Consider the following 18,444-nt stretch of genomic DNA (forward strand, 5'->3'; position numbering starts at 1 on the left):
ATCATAATGACCAAACATTCATTAATTTTCAGAATTTTAACCCTTAAAATGTGGGTTTGTTTACATAATGCCACTGTTGTTTTTTTATGAAAAAAAGAAAAATAGTAATTATTTTCAATTTACTAAATGCTTAGCAGAATTTTTTTTCTTTGATTATTACAGCCTTGGATATGTCAATCATTAAAAACAACATTAATTTTGATGCATTAATATTTTTTATGCAGTATCAGATTTAAAAAAAAGCTACCACTCAGGCCCATAAAGGACAAAAATGTCCATGTCAAAAAAGTGTCATAAAAATATTATAGATTAATATTTTTTTACACTTTCACTGACTTAGATTTTTTACTAGCATCAGTTCTAATCATAATTACCAAACAGTCATTAATTTTCAGAATTTTAACCCTTTTAACGTCGGTTTCTTTACATAATGCCACTGTTGATGTTTATAAAAATTAGAATAATAATAATAATTTTCTATATACTAAATTCTAAGCAGGATTTTTTTTCTTTAAATATTACAGCCTTGGATATGTCAATAATTAACAACAATATTAATTTTGATGCAATCATATTTTTTATGCAGTATCAGATAAAAAACAAAACTACCACTCAGGCCCATAAAGGACAAAAATGTCCATGTCAAAAAAGTGTCATAAAAATATTATAGATTAATATTTTTTTACACTTTCACTGGCTTAGATTTTTTACTAGCATCAGTTCTAATCATAATTACCAAACAGTCATTAATTTTCAGAATTTTAACCCTTTAAACGTCGGCTTCTTTACATAATGCCACTGTTGATGTTTATAAAAATTAGAATAATAATAATAATTTTCTATATACTAAATTCTAAGCAGGATTTTTTTTCTTTAAATATTACAGCCTTGGATATGTCAATAATTAACAACAATATTAATTTTGATGCAATCATATTTTTTATGCAGTATCAGATAAAAAACAAAACTACCACTCAGGCCCATAAAGGACAAAATTGTCCATGTCAAAAAAGTGTCATAAAAATATTATAGATAAATATTTTTTTCCACTTTCACTGACTTAGATTTTTTACTAGCATCAGTTCTAATCATAATTACCAAACAGTCATTAATTTTCAGAATTTTAACCCTTTAAACGCTGGTTTCTTTACATAATGCCACTTGTTTTTTTTATAAAAATTATAATAATAATAAAAATATTCCATATACTAAATGCTAAGCAGATTTTTTTTTCTTTAAATATTACAACCTTGGATATGTTATAGGTTTGGCTGTGAGAGCACTTGTGTCAACGAAAATCTTCCAGACAAAACAATCACCATTTTCTGTGAAAACAAAAACAATGTGTTGTGGAGCTTCTAAACTTCTACATCAAAGTCAAGCTCACCTTTTATCTTTGTAAAAAAACAATAACAAATGAAAAGGTGCAAGCAAGTAATAAGAAATGTGTTTGAATGAAAAAAATCCTCAAAGCTCAGTAACTTTTTGACCTTTTCAGTTTTCACATGGCAGGATCTGTGACTCTGCCAAGGGTATGACTCATTTACATGTGGTGGGATTTGTGATTTCCAGTACAATATAATTTCTTTCTTTCAAACTGAAAGAAAGAAAACCCACACACACACCTAAAACTTTCAGTACACACATACAAACCACACTCTGACATCCATACCAACACACCCACACAATTATAGCTTCATAATTTATCTAATTGGCTCTATAATATGCATAAGCCGAAAACAGCAGAAAACAACAATAAAGTGATCATTTGCTTTATATGCCAAACCTGAAAAAATGGCACAATCTGATAAAAAATAGTAAAAATGTAAATTTTGAAGCCTTGCCAACAGAATGAAAGCCTGTTAAGAAAGATTGCATCATTTTATAGTTGAATGGCACTGGGATTAAAAATCGCAGTTTTAATGGGTTTCAATGGGGACATTTTTGTCCAAAAGGCGCTGAGTGGGAGTATTTTTTGTACCTAGTGCAAAATAGATTTTTTAAAGGAAATGAAGGTGAAATATTAAAATTCCAATAAAAATACACACCTGCAGCAAATTTCATGCAGTTAGCATTAACACAGACAAAGTTATCAAAAAAACAAAACTGAAAAGGACAAAAATGTCCATAAGGATGCACAAGGGTTAAGTTCTTGTGCTATGTCTCTCATAGCACTCAAAATAATTTAAAAATAATTTGAACTCAAATGTCCATTTATTTATTTGGTTAATTATGATAATGTACAGTAATCTGAAAAAAAAAAAAAACCTAAACAACTAAATCAATTAGCTTAAAGGAGCATTGCGGAAGTTCTGAAATTTCGAACCGTTACTGACACCAGTGGCCGTTAGAGAAACTGCAGCCAGTCTCATGCTCGTTCTCGGTGCGCACGCTCGTTGGCCGCACTAGATAAGTCTTTTTTTTCTTTTTTAACTTACGAGGAGTTTGTCTGGATTGTGCTGGAGGCTGGTCGCTTCTTTTCGTCTGCAGAGTCCAATTGAAACACTACTGCTAGCGATTGCCGCTGCCGTACGGATGTAAGCCCAAGTAGACGAGAACGCGCATGACGTCACATTTTGTGAATTTTCGCGCCGATTCGGACCCGACTCCTCCCCACACAATTGAGCCTACAGGCTGATAGAGACAACCGTGGTGGACAGTCATGGTGGACTGGTGGACAGGTGTCATTCTTTCTATTACAATATGGTTGGCTCATAAATGTACAAATGAAAACTCTATCTTAAAGATTTTTTAAAGTAAAAACCTACATATAGCCCCTTTAATTAAAATAACGAAGTTAGATTTTTTTCTAAAAGCACAAAGAAAAGTTGCCAGCTGAGATCATGATTGTTCCCCCACCAACCCCCCCCCCCCCCCCCCCCCCCCCCCCCCAATTGCCCAAATATGTATTTATTTGTTTATTATGGTTTGATTGTGTTGGCTCAGAGAGCTTTGGCATAGTGCTGAAGCAGCTGCTGAATGATCTGACCGGGCCAGAAATCACAGCATGTGCCGAGCTGAACCTGCTGCCCTCACTGTGCTGCAGCCAAGACCTGGCAGTGCTGGGCCCTGGACTGCAGGACGTGGATCAGCACTACATAGAGGAACAGGTCAGAGCACAGTCTAATCATCTAGGAAATAGCCTTGTTAACGTGCAATCAATGTAATTAATTGATTTTCTAGAACAGCGCATTCCATTGTACTGTCTGTTTAAAGCTCCGTGGAGGTGGTTCAGGAGGTGGGACTTTAGAACACGACCCATTTACCATCTTTGAGAAAGCCCAGGAGGTTCCTACCCCCCTCCCTCCAGCCTCCGCTCTAATGGCAGCAGCTGTCCAGCTGTTTGGTGTGATTTTCCCTCACCTGGGCATCCAGCAGAGGTACGTCCACCATCACCACAGATGTTGCTTGAGTGACATGGTCATTTAGTTGTATGCTGTTGCTGTTTGGTTTGAGTACTTTTAGTTTAGTTGATTTGAAAGGGTCTCAATGATGTTGCATTGACACTTCAACACATCAGTTAATTCAGTTACTTTATATGGAACCTTAATGCAGGCAATACATGTAATGCTTCACGTGTGCAAATGAACAGGTAACGCTGATGAATAGAACAGCAAGTCTTTAGATAAAATGGGATATTTACTAAATTAGTTTGCTCAACTCCTTTACTAATTGCACATCCTACTATGCAAATTATTTAAATATTTTGTTTTATGTTGCATTCACTTGAATGTGGATTCAAAAATGTTAACCAGCATTGCCATTTAAAGTTATTCAGATTGTTAGAAGTAACTGATACTGTTACTGATAGAAAATTGTGGGAAGTGGCTTTAATGAGATTCAGAGTTTTTTTGAAGCAGCATAGCCAAATTTACATCCTGAGATCTGCATGTATTTGCATAATTGGGGGCTGTTCTGGCCATGTGCAATGCATTATTAAACATGGCAGTGGAGAGGAAATGATACTGATCATAAGGGGCCACCGATCCTCCTGCAATGCATCTTTCATCCCAGTAGCAGCTTGTCTCTAGATTATTTATTTAATGTTCTTATGGGGGGGTGGTGGTGGTGTTTTTTTCTTTTTTTTTTCTTTAGAAGCAGAACAAAGACAATGCGTCTTTAGAATTGGGATGTTTACAGTTTTCCAAGAAGATCTGTTGAAGTGTTCAAGAGCATTTTTAGAAAACAACAGCCTTTGGTTCTCAACTCTTGGCATTTAAGCTTTAAAAATATAAACTTTACTTAACTAATAATATTTTGAAATACAGTGGATAGATGTGTGACTAAAATATTATGAAATACAGTGGGTAGATGTGTGACTAAAATATTATATCACAGTATGATTTTATCATAGTAACAGCATCAGTATTACAACTTCACAATATTATTATATATGAAAAGAAATTTGGTTTATATTTTATAAACCACGTGATATGCTTTTTTGGACAATCACGTCAATTAAATGCTTAATTCACTTGATTTAAGTATTAAATTCACTTGATTATTTAAAAAAAGCCATTGCCATATGGTTTGTAAATTATAAACCAATTTTTATTTTCACTTGATTATTTTCTTTTAATTTTGGCATAAAAATGAATAAGCCTCACATCAGTGCAAAGTTTAGGGATCACAACATTATAATGCACAGTATGGATATTTAATTTGAGATTGTTTAACAGTGTTATTAATAGTATTATTAGTGTTTTTAGAGTTTAATTTTACATTTGCCATCTAAAATAAGCATTAACAATTCAATATTGAATATGTTGGCCCATATAAAATTAATAATATTGGCTGATAAGCGATATGGTACACATGACACGTCATGCATCCCTTGTGAAAATATGATATTACAGTAGCCATACAGTACAATATTTGCTGTATTTCTTATCACAGGGCTCAGATCCTGGAGCAGTTCTGTGAGTTTGTGCGACAGCTTAAAGGAGCCCGGCAACAGGCGGTTCAAATCCATGTAGCTGCTGCTTTTTGCTGCACTTTGAAGGTAAGAAGCTTTTTAAAGACAGTTTAAAACCTGTGCATTCATACCATATAAAGCAGCTTTGTTTTTCTCTTCTCCTCCTTCTTTTTTTTGCTGTGTAGTGTTTGGCATCAAGTAGGAGGGAATTGGGGCCAGAAGAGGTCCAAAGACCAGCACTGTCTCTCCTATTGGGAGCGCTAGAGGGCTCAAATCCCCTGTTGCGCTGCATGGCTGCGGAAGGTTTGGCGAGGCTGGTGCAAGTTCTTAATGACCCCAGCATCACCGTTTCCATCACTCTCATGAGCTTTGACAAGTGAGTTTATGCCAGATCATAAAAAAAAAATCTATATATCTATTTAGAAATATAAATGTAAATCTGTATATAAAAATATATATATATGAAATTAATGTAAATGGTTTTCAGACTGAAGACTGCGAGGGATGCTATCACACGCACAGGTCATGCTTTGGCCCTTGGGACTGTGTACCGTTACCTGAGTGGGATTAGTTCCCCTCAATACATCAGTGCCTGCGTTGGGGTCCTCTTCACCCTGTCCCAAGACAGCACCTCACCTGAAGTGCAGGTACACATGTCACCTGACCACATGACTGTTTATACTCCATTTATTAATATATAAGTTTATTAATACTAGGACTCCGATGGTGTGCTTTCTTATTAAGAGGGTTGTCAGGAAGTTCATGTATTGATCTCTCAGTGAATTATTTTATTTATTTATTTATTAGGGACACTGCACATTAATGAACAATCTTACACTCGAGTAGAGACTGTAAATGAGCCGGATTATAGCATAAATGCTCATTTTCATCTGTTATATTTATAATTATATGTGCAGATGTGGGCTCTCCACGCTCTATCCATGGTGGTGGATCTTGCAGGGCCTCTGTACCACAGCCATCTGGAGGCCAGCTTCACTCTGGTGCTAAGATTGCTCCTCTCAACTCCACACACACACGCTGAGGTGCAGCAAAGCCTGGGCCGCTGCCTTAACGCCCTCATCACCTCCATGGGGCCGGATCTGCAAGGTGCACTCACTTATTTTCCCATAAACACTCTCACACATAGTCATCATGCAGGTGGGACCTTTACAGACTCTCTGGTTATTTAATGTAAACTGTCCCCAGGTGAGGGTGCAGGTGTGTGTGCGGTGAGGACCTTGTGTTTGGTGGGCTGTGCTGTGATGCAGGATAGTCAGGACTGTCTGGTCCAGGCTCAGGCCATCTCCTGCCTCCAGCAGCTTCACATGTTTGCGTCACGCTTCGTCAATCTGGCCAGCCTGGTACCCAGCCTCTGCGTACGTGATCAATGCACTTACTGCACACAGTTATACTGAACAACTGACATCTCACTGTTTTCAGTTTCAGATAAATAAACATTTTCATGTAGTAGAAGGAAATCCAAGGCACTCTTCTTAGGAATTGATAAAAAGCCTTTATTAGACTGGTTATTTCATGATAGAAAATTTAAAAGGCTTTTTAACAATGAATTATGTACACAACCAAGGACATATAGTCATATGTTTCATGTTGTCATGTTTATTTATTTCATTGTTTATCTAGGGTTAAAGTACAAGGAAAACCAATATATTATTATTGTTATTATTAAATAACAGTCACAAAAGTCTTTAATGACCAGTGGCTTACATGCTCCAAAAAAGTTGTCTTATTCTCATCTTAGATTCTTCACATTCATTTATTTTATATTACGTAGAATAAAAAATGAAGGTGAGTGTACACGGGCCTGGCTCTGCCCTCATCTGTAGTGACAGTACTGTTTTCTGTTCCCTCGTACAGGAGATCTTATTGGATTATTCTGTATTGGTAGGTTTTGTCTAGCTCTCTGCTGTCAGGCCACTTTATGCTCTTTCATTGTTTGCACCTCATATTCCTTTACTTGTGTCTTTCCCTATAATTATGCTCTGTTGTCCTCCTCTCATTTCCCTGTGTGAAACTAACTCAAGCAGGATCTGGTTTTGAGCATGAGCAGACAGTGTCAATGCCTCTAACTGCAGGGTTAATGCCAAGGATTAGATTTGCTTGGCTTGGTCCTTTCTGTAAAGGCTTCTAACACTGACCACCCACACAGTGCACATGACATTCACAGCTGTGGCCTTATGCCAATTCACGCTATTAGCTTTATTACTGTGAGAGCTTCAGTCCATCTCTCTCTCTATCTCTCTCTCTATCGCTCTCTCTCTATCTCTCTCTCTCTATCTCTCTCTATCTCTCTCTCTCTATCTCTCTCTCTCTCTCTCTTTCTCTCTCTCTCTCTCTCTCCTCACACAACCACACACACAATATTAGACAGTAATTGGGAAAAAAATGCTTTGTTTTACATGGTCTGATTTATGGTCTTATTCTTCCCAAACATCTCACTTGTCACATCATTTAAAGCTCAAAACAAGCCTTGACAGTAGCCCTGCTGTCCCTTTCTCCTCTCCCTCTAGCCTTCTCTACACTAAAACAGCATTTCTGTGGGATCGTTTTGACATAACGGGACTAACTTTGATGTGTTTTTTGCACTTTTGTCTGGATTATGTTGTGCAAAATGTGGTGTTCATCACATTTAAATTGTGCTCTCTCTCTCTCTCTCTCTCTCTCTCTCTCTCTCTCTCTCTAATATGTATATATATATATATATATATTAGAGAGAGAGAGAGAGAGATAGAGCACAATTATATATATATATATATATATATATATATATATATATATATATATATATATATATATATATATATAAATATATATCTATAAAAATATATAAATAAATATATATATATATATATATATATATATATATATATATATATATATATATATATATATATATATATATATGCTTTTTATATATATATGCCTAAATGCTTTTTTTGTTTTGTTGTTATACCACCCAGCTCTAATGTCTCAGTTTTGTTCTATTTATCAAGATCTCACTAGATTCACCAGTGATCATTAGTGTGACCTTACTAATGAGAAGATCTTTTGTTATATCTCATGCATGCCTCTTGTGCGTGTACAGATAAACCTGTGCAGCTCATACCTGTCTCTGAGGCAGGCGGTTGTGGCCTGCCTGAGGCAGTTGGCTCAGAGGGAGGCAGTGGAGGTATCGGAGCACGCAGTTGCTCTGGTTAAAGAGCTGCCACGCAGAGACAACTCACAACTGGGTGAGTCAGCAAGCATCGCCCCCACTGCAAAACATAGTATCATCTCAGCACATCTCTGCTGCTGATTTTACAGTACTCTGCATTGAGGTGGCTTTGACTGCAGTGAGTTATACATTAGTTTGGCTTTGGGGCCTGGAATTTTGTCTTGATCCTTGAATGCACCTTGTGATTTGATCATTTGAATATACTACCGTTCAAAAGTTTTGGTGTCAGTAAGAATTTTATACTTTTATTCATCAAGGATGTGTTAAATTAATCAAAAGTAACAGTAAATACATTTATAATGTTGTTAAAGATTTATATTTTAAATAAATGCTGTTCTTTTGAACTTTCTATTCTTTAAAGAATCTTGAAAAAAATCAGCACAGTTTCCACAAAAATATACAGGTGAAACTCTAAAAATTTTAATATCTTGCAAAAGTTTGTGTATTTCAGTAATTCAAATTAAAAGGTGAAACTAAATTTAGTGTATATAACTATATACATATGCATGATTATACTTTTCAGAGGGCCGAAATTTCTGTATTTAAAATCTTTGTTATTGATTTCATGTAATATTCTAATTTTCTGAGATTTTGAATTTGGGGTTTTCATAAGCTGTAAGCCATAATCATCAAAATTATAACTTTTGCACGATATTCAAATTTTTTGAGTTTCACCTGTATAGCATAACAACTGTTTTTAACATTGATAATACCTTTTTTCTGAAGGATCATGTGACTGAACACTGGAAAAATAATGTATCTCATTATTACTGTTTTTACAATATTACTTTTTCTGACTTATTATCAATGTTGGAAACAGTGCTGCTTAATCTTTTTTTTTTATAACCTGTGATACCTTTTCAGGATTCTTTGATGAATAAAAAGTTTAAAAAGAACAGCATTTATTTAAAATAGAAATATTTTGTGAGAATTTACACTACCGTTCAAAAGTTTGGGGTCATTATTTTATTATTATTGTTTTTTTAAGAAATTAATACTTGTTTATTTATTCATTCAGCGAGGATGTGTTAAATTGATAAAAAAGTGATGGGAAGGATTTAAATTGTTTGAAAATATGTCTAATTTGAATGAATGCTGTTCTTTTTAACATCAATGAATACTGAAAAAAAGTATCACAGGTTCAAAAATATATTAAGCAGCACAACTGTTTCCAACATTGATAATAATCAGCATATTAGAATGCTTTCTGAAGGATCGTGTGACACTGAAGACTGGAGTAATGGCTGATGAAAATTCAGCTTTGCATTACAGAAATATTTCATATTTTAAAACAGATTAAACTAGAAAACTGTTATTTTAAATTGTAATAGTTTATTATAGTATATAGTATATTAATATTGTATATGTAGTATATATACAAAAAGTATATTAAAATAGAAAACCATTATTTTAAATTGTAATTTTAAATAATAATATTTCACAATATTACAGTTTTTTTTATTAAATAAATGCAGGCTTGATGAGCATAAGATACTTCTTTCAAAAACATAGTAATATATATATATATATATATATATATATATATATATATATATAAAAAGATTAATTCCAAACTTTAGACCAATTGGATGTGTGTGTTTATATGCATGTGTCTGTATTATATTTATTTATTTATTCATTTGTGTGTGTGTGTGTGTGTGTGTGTGTATATATATATATATATATATATATATATATATATATATATATATAAATTTCAAGCAAAACATAATTAATTATGTTAAAATATATGTCATAGGGTGGGCTGTTATGAAACGATTATTGTCTGTCCTGCAGATGTCACTATTAAGGAGGTGGGATTGGAGGGGGCTTTGTTCAGTCTGCTGGACAGGGAGTCTGACCCACAACTGTGCCGAGACATTCAGGAGACGCTAATCCACATGATGAGCTCGGCTGCTGAGAGTAACCTGGCCCACTGGCTGAAACTCTGCAAAGATGTACTCTCTGCCTCTGCAGGTGGGCTGCGATCTCAGCCTCATGAGCAGAATAAGATGAGAAAAAGATTATCTTAATTTTCCATCTTGTGCTCACTTTGTGTACAATTCCCATTGTTTTTATCCTTGTTTTTGTTAGTTTTACAAAGATGCGTCATTGAGTATATGGTTTTTCATGGTCTTGTCACTCATTAGACTCCGCTGCAGCTGCCTCTGTAGAAACACAGCAGGAGGAGGATGGAGATCGATATGATGATTCCTCTGCATTCCATGCAAAGTCTGAGTCCAGCGGCCCCTTCAATAACCTGCGCTGGTCCACTCGTGTATTTTCCATGGAGTGTGTGTGTCGAATAATAACGCAGTGTGAGAACGGAGACCCGGCTCACTTCAACATGGTACTCGCTCAAGAACAGCGTTTACATGAGTCCACAGGTTAGACGCTAGAATTCCTTTAGTGTGTTTGCTGTTAACTTTGTATACTGTGATTTGTTTTTCTTAATGTGTTCAGTGAGTTAACTGAATGTTAGTGCCACCTTCTGGGGTGATTTTTATATACTTTTGTTTATTCTGTTTTTATGTGCACCTCTTCTGTCTCGCAGATTTCCTAGTTCTCCACTTGGCAGACCTCATTCGCATGGCTTTCATGGCAGCCACAGACCACAGCGATCAGCTTCGACTGGCTGGTTTACAAACACTGCTGGTCGTTATCCGTAAATTCTCCAATGTGCCAGAGCCTGAGTTTTCTGGGCATGTCATTCTGGAACAGTATCAAGCCAATGTGAGCACTAACTTACTATCCAGCCTCACTCTTAAAATCAACTTTGCATACTATTATATACCCAGAAAGGTCTTGAAAGAAAAACTTTGCTTGTCTGGAACAATAACAGTGATGAACTTTGATTTGCAGCTTAATTAAATGGGGTATTTCCTAAATGCATCCAAGTAAATTATCCTTATTGCAAAAGTAGTTGTAGGAAGCAGTTTATGCTTATGTATATTATGAATTTATTTATATTTAAGTGTGCACCTATTTGTGCTGAAATTGCAACAACAAAAAAATCCATTTCTGTAGGAGAAAGTGGATGGAAAATGTCAGCAGAAACCTTCACATTTAAAAAAAAATATATAATATTTAATAGAATTAAATTAATTAAATTATATATTTTTTTATTAAATGTAGTTGTTTCAAACTATGGCTCATTTAAATTATGCTTTTTCAGTTTCAGGTTTGCGGCCAAGCGTTTTGAAAACTTTTGGCTTTTGCATCCACTAGTTGTTTATAATTTTTGAAGACTGTGCCTGCTAGACTACAGGAATACATTCGAAATGCATGTTGAGAGTTGTACAGTGAAGATCTTAGCTGTTATTCTTAGAACCCCCCAAGACGTACCTGAGGTCATTCATCAGTCTCTTGTTACTATGTGCATGTGTGTGTGTGTGTGTACACATGTGAGGGCCCGTATCGCTTACACTAAATTAGGTTATCTGTGGGCTTAGCGGGAGGCCTTAGTTTCAAACAGTGACGTGAAACCTCTTCAGTACCTTGTGCTACAATATTCTAAGTTTAATAACTTTACTCAGGTTGTAGGACATCAATTCCGTACAATTGTCATGCTGCTTAATAGTTTCATAAAACCATGTTTTTTTTCAGGTTTTTGTTTCAGTTTAAAAAAAAAAAGAACAGAAGTTATTGGAATTAGCAGTTATTTTAAAAAAAATGTTGACAAATTGAATGTGGAATGTGGAATAAAAGTATTACTTAATTATTGACTCCAAACTTTTTAACAGTAGCTAACGTATTTCTAAACAGAGTGGATTATAGTTTTAAACTAAATTTGTATTTATGTTGCATTTACGGTAATTAATGTTTATATATTATGCAAGTAAAAGTTATGGACACTTTATTATTATCTTCCACAGTTTTCCATCAAAACTATGAAATAACACAAATGGAGGTCTGGGGATTAAATACATATATACATACATACATATAGGCACTTATCTTAACTTATCTACAAAACTAATTAAAGCATAAACATTTAGATCAAAGGATCTTTAGGGTTATGAGACACCTCCCAAACTTTTGACTGTTGGTGTAATGGACTAAACAATGTTTGTTGTTGTAGGTTGGAGCTGCGCTCAGACCTGCCTTCCATGTGGATGCCCCTCCGAATGTGACTGCCAAAGCCTGCCAGGTGTGCTGCTTGAAGAACTTCAGCATATCTATAATAAAGCTTTTTCTGTTTTTCTTTGCTTTTACTTGTTGATCCAAATACCATGTAACACATTGTTTAAAGTCTTAAGTAAACAATGTTGTCATTGTCAAATCGAGCATCGCAAGAATGTTCATTTTGTAGCGTCAAAAGTTCCCAAAACAATCCTTTACAGTGTTTTCAACCTCTTGAACCCGCTTTTCGAGTTCAAGTGGGTTCGCTTGACCTAATTTCTTCCCTGAGTCTGGCAGTTCACTGCTGCTGCTGAAAGCTGCTTCAGAAGTGTTGAGTTCTGACATCAACCTTTGTTGCTGTTCAGGTTTGCAGTGCATGGATTGCCAGTGGGGTCATCAGCGACCTGCGTGACCTGAGAAGAGTACATCAGCTTCTGGCTTCCTCTCTCGCCAAAGTTCAGGTGGGGAGAGATGTTCCCAGTCAGCTCTATAATGAGAGCACCTTCACCATGGAGACGCTGGCTGTACTCAAAGCCTGGGCGGAGGTACTGAACACAATCTGAACAACTATTAAAGCAGTTGCACCTCTACAACTAGCCATTATTTTACTCTAGGGATGGGCGGTATGACGGTATATAAAGAGAGTTTCTGCTACACTTTTTATTCCTTAGTGTATCTAATTGTAAAAAGCAGAAAACTATAATCTAACCTGTATCTGAATAAATCTGTGTCTCTAAGGTGTATATCACAGCGGTGCAGGGCTCCAGGCAGAGGGAGAGTCCGGGCAGCCATCTTCAGCAGCAGAGCGAGGAGGGTGGGACTGCAGGTCCAGCAGGGGCTGGTTTGCTCAAACTGGTTCAGGCTGATTTGGCAACCCTGAGCCGCCTGTGGCTGGCTGCCCTTCAGGACCATGCCCTGCTCACCCTGCCCCCACAATACTCCAGTCAACTCCCTTCCACAGGTCACTTCTTATGCTCTGATTCTCAACTATACACCCACCTGTTGGAACATAAGCAGATCTAGTCATTTACTTAACAGTGTCCAAAATTACGTCCCTCTAGTGGAACCAAATGAATATAAAAATAATGAGTACTCGCAAACAGATTTCCCAAACACTCAACCTGTCAGCCATTGCGTAGCCAAGGAGGTAGTCCTGTCTTAAACTCACACCAATGTTGCTATGTCGGTCACTCAAATTATTTAAAGTGCATCAGGAAATTGATCAACAGATTTATTGCTTGTAATTTGTCTCTGCGCAGAAAGGGATGGGTAAAGGTGTTTTAGCATTGAAAAAAAAAACAAATTTACAAAATTAGTCCTAATTGTTTTTACAGTGCTTACAGTACCGTTCAAAAGTTTGGGGTTGGTAAAATGTTTGAAAGTAGTCACTTATGTTCACCTAGGCTGCAATTATTTGAACAAAAAAAGAGCAAAAACATTAATATTGTGAAATATTCTTAGAATGTAAAAGAACTGTATTATATTTTAATATATTTTAAAATTTAGTTTATTTCTGTGATGGCAAAGCTGAATTTTCATCAGTCATTACTCCAGTCTTCAGTGTCACATGATCCTCCAGAAATAATTATAATATGCTGATTTAGTGCTCAGTAAACATTTCTTTTTATTTCTTTTTTTTTAAGTTTTTTTTAAATTCAGGATTTTTTGGTGAATAGAATGTTCAAAATTACAGCATTTCTTTTGTAATAGTATGATGTCTTTACTGTCACTTTTTTATAAATTGTATTCACCCTTGCTGAGTAAAAATATGAATTAAATTTTTTTTTTAAATGTATATTAGTAAGCCTAAACTTTTGATTGTTAGTGTAATTTTTCCATTAAAAATTCAGTGTATTCAATATAATCTGAAGATTATTTTATTGGAGTGATTTGTAATTTGATTTATTCATTTCTGTTACCATCTTGTTTAGAGCTACTGTATGTGAGTTCTAACATGCATCTTTTTTTTGTCAGGTGGCTCATTTTACACTGCAGAGACGGTGGAGGAGGCCCGTCCACATTATTACAGTGCCTGGGCTACCATTCTCCACGCTACTGCACTCTGGCTCAACAGCACCGGATTCATCATAGTGGACGAGGGGCCCGCAAACCTCTCCAGGCCAGTCACACCCACCTCCATGGGCCAGTCCGCCTCTATGAGCAGTGTCAAATCACCAGAGGACGTCAACACTGATCGCCTCCACCTCATCTTGGGTACAGAGCTCAGTTAATATTTCCCATTTAATTAATTGGATGTAGTTCAGTGTTTATAGGGCATGCATTGCTAAATTATAGTCATTCAGAGCTTTGAATTCTTCATGAAGGTTCTGATTTCGAGGACCATACTTACAATAGTTTAGGATTTCACTTGATTCTGAAAGATTCAACATATTTAGTTTTAGTCTTGTTTAAAGGTGCCATGTGTCAGAATTGAGTTAAAAATATACAAAAAATGAGTTACACGGATCAAAAGAATGAGAAGAAATAAGGGCGATGATGTCATTAAAAAAAATGAAAAGTTATAGTGTTGCAGAGATATCAACCTGAATTAGCATGCTAAATTAGTAGCCCCGGCCCGACAGACGTCATAATACCAGTTTCGGCCATGGGAGGCGGTATGCGGGCAACACCAGCCAAACTGCAATACACGAATAAGTCGCACGGCTTGTGGGCGTACTTGAACCTGATGTCAATCGTGTGGAAAGTACACCCCACTACTACAGTTCAGTTCAAGGAAGAGAGCGGAAGAATGGCTGAAGCCCTTGGCAAGAGACCCTTACCACCACCACAACCACCCGCTGCAGGGAAAAAAAACGCGCTCGGAATCACAAATAAAATCGGATTAAAAAAGGAGCAAAACCAGAGTTAACATTGGCACTGCTTTCCATCGTTGGAGACAACTAATGGAAATGAAAGAAATGAGGTTTGACTCCGAACTTGCAACATTTCTTTAGGATTGGTAAGTAAAATGCTGTTAGTATTTCGCTAGAAGTTTCTTTTATATGTTTGTTTAGTTTTTTCGGGAAGTTATAACATAGAAATGTATCGAAGGCTGTTCGATATAAGTTCTAAAGTTAGCGATGGCTACATTGAAAGGTGTAATGAGAACTACGTGAGCTATATTATGTTTACTAAATTGCTTTCCTGAGGTAAATCTGACATATTTGTTCTCCAGCTATGTTATTGACTTCTGCACGCTGATTAAAAAAATGATTGGTCGGTATTATGTATGAAGAATACATTTTGGTAAGTTGTAGCATACTGTATCTTTCAACAGTGTTCGTGTGTTTATACTATTAGCTAGTAGAGATGATCGGTTCACGTGCGCTAGGGATCTGTCTTGTAACGTTAACATTTACAAGCGCCAAAACTGTATTTTTTGTTTGAATTGCGTAATAACATTGACAGAATCGGTGACGGTGAATTCGTGAAAGTTGGCAGCTCTGAATGGCGCTAGCTTGGTCAACAGCAGCGAATGCGGTCTGTCAAATTAATGTCAACTAACAATAAAAATGTAATATGAACAAAACGAATATGAACATTCACTGGTGAAGGGGAGTAGCTTGAAGATGTCATTTAAAAATCACTTGACATCAACCAACGTTCCTCTGGAGTCAAAACGTCCTCTATTAGGAGTTGGCTCGGCTTCGGCTATGGCTCTAGGGTCGTTGTGGAGGTAGGGGCGGAGCATAGAGACTATGCCGTTTCTCGTTTGTTACTCTAGAGTAGATCAATTCACTTTCTGGAGGTAGACTGCTCCCATCTGGTATGGAATGTGGAGTATGAACTGTTTTTTTTGCGGATATTACACAAGGCACCTTTAATGTTGATCCATTTACTGAAATCTTTCCTTTAGGAATCAGCGTGGAGTTTTTGTGCTCTCCTCACTCTGGAGAACAATTGGAAACCATCAATTCATGTCTTCAGGCTCTGCAGGCCTTATTGGAGGTGCCTTGGCCCCGTTCCAAAGTGGGCAACGATCAGGTATTCTACTATTGAATATATATATATATATATATATAAATCAACACTTTTATTCATAAAGGACAGTAAATACATTAATAATGATGCAAAAAGTTTATATTTTAAATAAATGCTTTATATATTCATTAAAGAACTCTGAAATAATGTATCACGGATCATGTGACACTGAAGACTGAAGTAATGACTGCTGACAATTCAGCTTTTCCATTACAGGAATAAAATGCTTTTTAAAATTTCACTATATTACTGTTTTAACTTTATTTCATATAAATGCAGCAAGTATATATTGTACCATTTTACCATTTTGCACTAAAAACAAAGAATAACTTGTTTTCCCCATAATTGTTTCTTTGTGTTGTTTAGTTAGGTTATTCTTCCTATAGTATTTCTTCAGTACTTTTTTTAAAATATAATTCCATATAAATTAACAATATTAATTTATTGACAAGTCTAGTATTGACAAGTAATTGACAAGTCTATCAATTAACGAAGAAAGAGTTTGCATTTTTGACTAAACAAGCTGGCATTTCTCAGAGACACTTCTATGAGACAGGGCACTGGACTGAAGTGAACCGCACAATATTACGATCAGGGTTTGAAATTAACACCTGCCAACCCGCCAAATGCAGGTAAAAATTAACTGTGGCGGATAACGCTGTCAAATCACTAGCCAATTTGGCGTGTTACTTATTATGTTTACTCACTTTGCTGCGCAGCCAAAATCCAAATCTGCGCAGCTTTAGCACAAATAGTCAATTCGTGAATCATCGTGATATATTAAATGCAGCCTATTGTGCAGAATCTGCTCATATCTGGCTTACTTGAACATACCCGTCACTACGCAACAAATAACGGCACGCGATTCATTTGCACTGAAGCGAAGATTTAAAAAAACAACAATAATGTGGCAATATTTCCCGCAGAGTTCCCACAGTTCACACGCAAAGACTGAGCTAAAAAACAGCACTTCCTTACTGATACAGCTTAAGATAAGAGCTCTGAGGACATTTGAGCATTTGGTTAACAGAAAATACATTGTAATTTTCCAACATCCTACAATTTTAGCAGACCCTGGCGTATCCTGAGACCCAGGGTTTGTTTTGTTCCGCATGGTGTTTGATGTTTCACCAAAAATACATTTTTGGTGACAAGGATGAAAAAGGAAGGGGCGAGATGGCTAGAGAGGATTTTGGTTGAATAAAAAATGAATGTATGAAATTCAAATTGTATAAAATTTTTTTTTTTTAAATAAATAATAATAATAATAAAAAAAAATTAAAAAAAAAAAAAAATATATATATATATATATATATATATATATATATATATATATATATATATATATATATATATATATATATATATATATATATATATATGTATATAGGCCCTAAACTGTGACGTAGTCAATCTTTTTTTTTTTTTTTTTTTGGCTATTAGAATATCTGAATGGCTTGTAACTTACACATTTTGTAACCAAATTGGCCGGTGAGTGAAAAAGTGAATTTCAAACCCTAATTACGATATTGTGATGCATTGAGGTTTGTTTTTTGGTATTTGTATTTGCATGTAGTTCATATCAGGTATATTTTAGTCTTTGATGTTTATCACTCTGTGCTCCTGACAAGTCTATGGTGTTCTCTCTATAGGCTTTGAGTGTGGAGCTGCTCAGCGTTCTGCATAGGCTCATAGTCACTCGGGAATCTCCCAGCATTCAGGTGGCTGTGCTGGAACTGGTGGGCCAGATCGTTTGTGCTGCTCAGGAGCATGTCAAAGAGAAACGCCACAGTGCGGAGGGTAAGTCTAAAACAAACAAAAAAGTTTAGTGCGCAAATAAGCCTCTGGATTCATCTTCCTTTACTGCATTTGGTCAGTCGATGATGGTGCAGCAGAGAAGGAAACTGTTCCTGAGTTTGGTGAGGGGCGGGACACTGGCGGCTTGGTGCCGGGACAGTCTCTTGTATTTGGAGCACTGGAGCTGTGTCTCTGCACGCTTGTGAGGAAGCTTCCGCAGCTCAGCCCTAAGCTGGCCGGCAGCCCCACGGGGCGGGGAGGACAGACCTGCTCTCTCAGCAATACTGACTGTAGACTCGTCACATCTGCTGTGGCCATCCTCTCAGAACTGCCTTCCATCTGTTCACCAGAGGGTAAGAGATCCAGGGAATTACTGCGGCCATAATAGCTTTCAGAT

At 36.2% G+C, this 18,444-nt stretch overlaps 1 protein-coding gene across 3 annotated transcripts in view; it reads left to right on the top strand.

The window, feature by feature from the left end:
• Window positions 1-18,444, top strand: part of heatr5a (HEAT repeat containing 5a) — a 35,634-nt gene that overhangs the window by 14,008 nt on the left and 3,182 nt on the right. For 2 of the 3 annotated variants that reach the window (XM_077239738.1, XM_077239739.1), the window contains exons 15-33: window positions 2,947-3,110; window positions 3,217-3,380; window positions 4,897-5,002; window positions 5,101-5,291; window positions 5,403-5,562; window positions 5,833-6,022; window positions 6,122-6,291; window positions 6,791-6,817; window positions 8,019-8,163; window positions 9,945-10,124; window positions 10,298-10,534; window positions 10,702-10,880; window positions 12,229-12,297; window positions 12,635-12,814; window positions 13,008-13,230; window positions 14,244-14,483; window positions 16,126-16,253; window positions 17,903-18,050; window positions 18,128-18,400. In XM_077239738.1, the coding sequence (XP_077095853.1) occupies window positions 2,947-3,110; window positions 3,217-3,380; window positions 4,897-5,002; window positions 5,101-5,291; window positions 5,403-5,562; window positions 5,833-6,022; window positions 6,122-6,291; window positions 6,791-6,817; window positions 8,019-8,163; window positions 9,945-10,124; window positions 10,298-10,534; window positions 10,702-10,880; window positions 12,229-12,297; window positions 12,635-12,814; window positions 13,008-13,230; window positions 14,244-14,483; window positions 16,126-16,253; window positions 17,903-18,050; window positions 18,128-18,400 (3,174 nt within the window). The remainder of the gene's footprint in view (window positions 1-2,946; window positions 3,111-3,216; window positions 3,381-4,896; window positions 5,003-5,100; window positions 5,292-5,402; window positions 5,563-5,832; window positions 6,023-6,121; window positions 6,292-6,790; window positions 6,818-8,018; window positions 8,164-9,944; window positions 10,125-10,297; window positions 10,535-10,701; window positions 10,881-12,228; window positions 12,298-12,634; window positions 12,815-13,007; window positions 13,231-14,243; window positions 14,484-16,125; window positions 16,254-17,902; window positions 18,051-18,127; window positions 18,401-18,444) is intronic. The other variant, XM_077239740.1, reaches the window with a different exon arrangement.

The sequence above is a fragment of the Siphateles boraxobius genome, unplaced genomic scaffold (genome assembly GCF_051911475.1).
Source record: "Siphateles boraxobius isolate OS27281-9 unplaced genomic scaffold, OSU_SipBor_1 22, whole genome shotgun sequence".
Taxonomy (NCBI): Eukaryota; Metazoa; Chordata; class Actinopteri; order Cypriniformes; family Leuciscidae; genus Siphateles; species Siphateles boraxobius.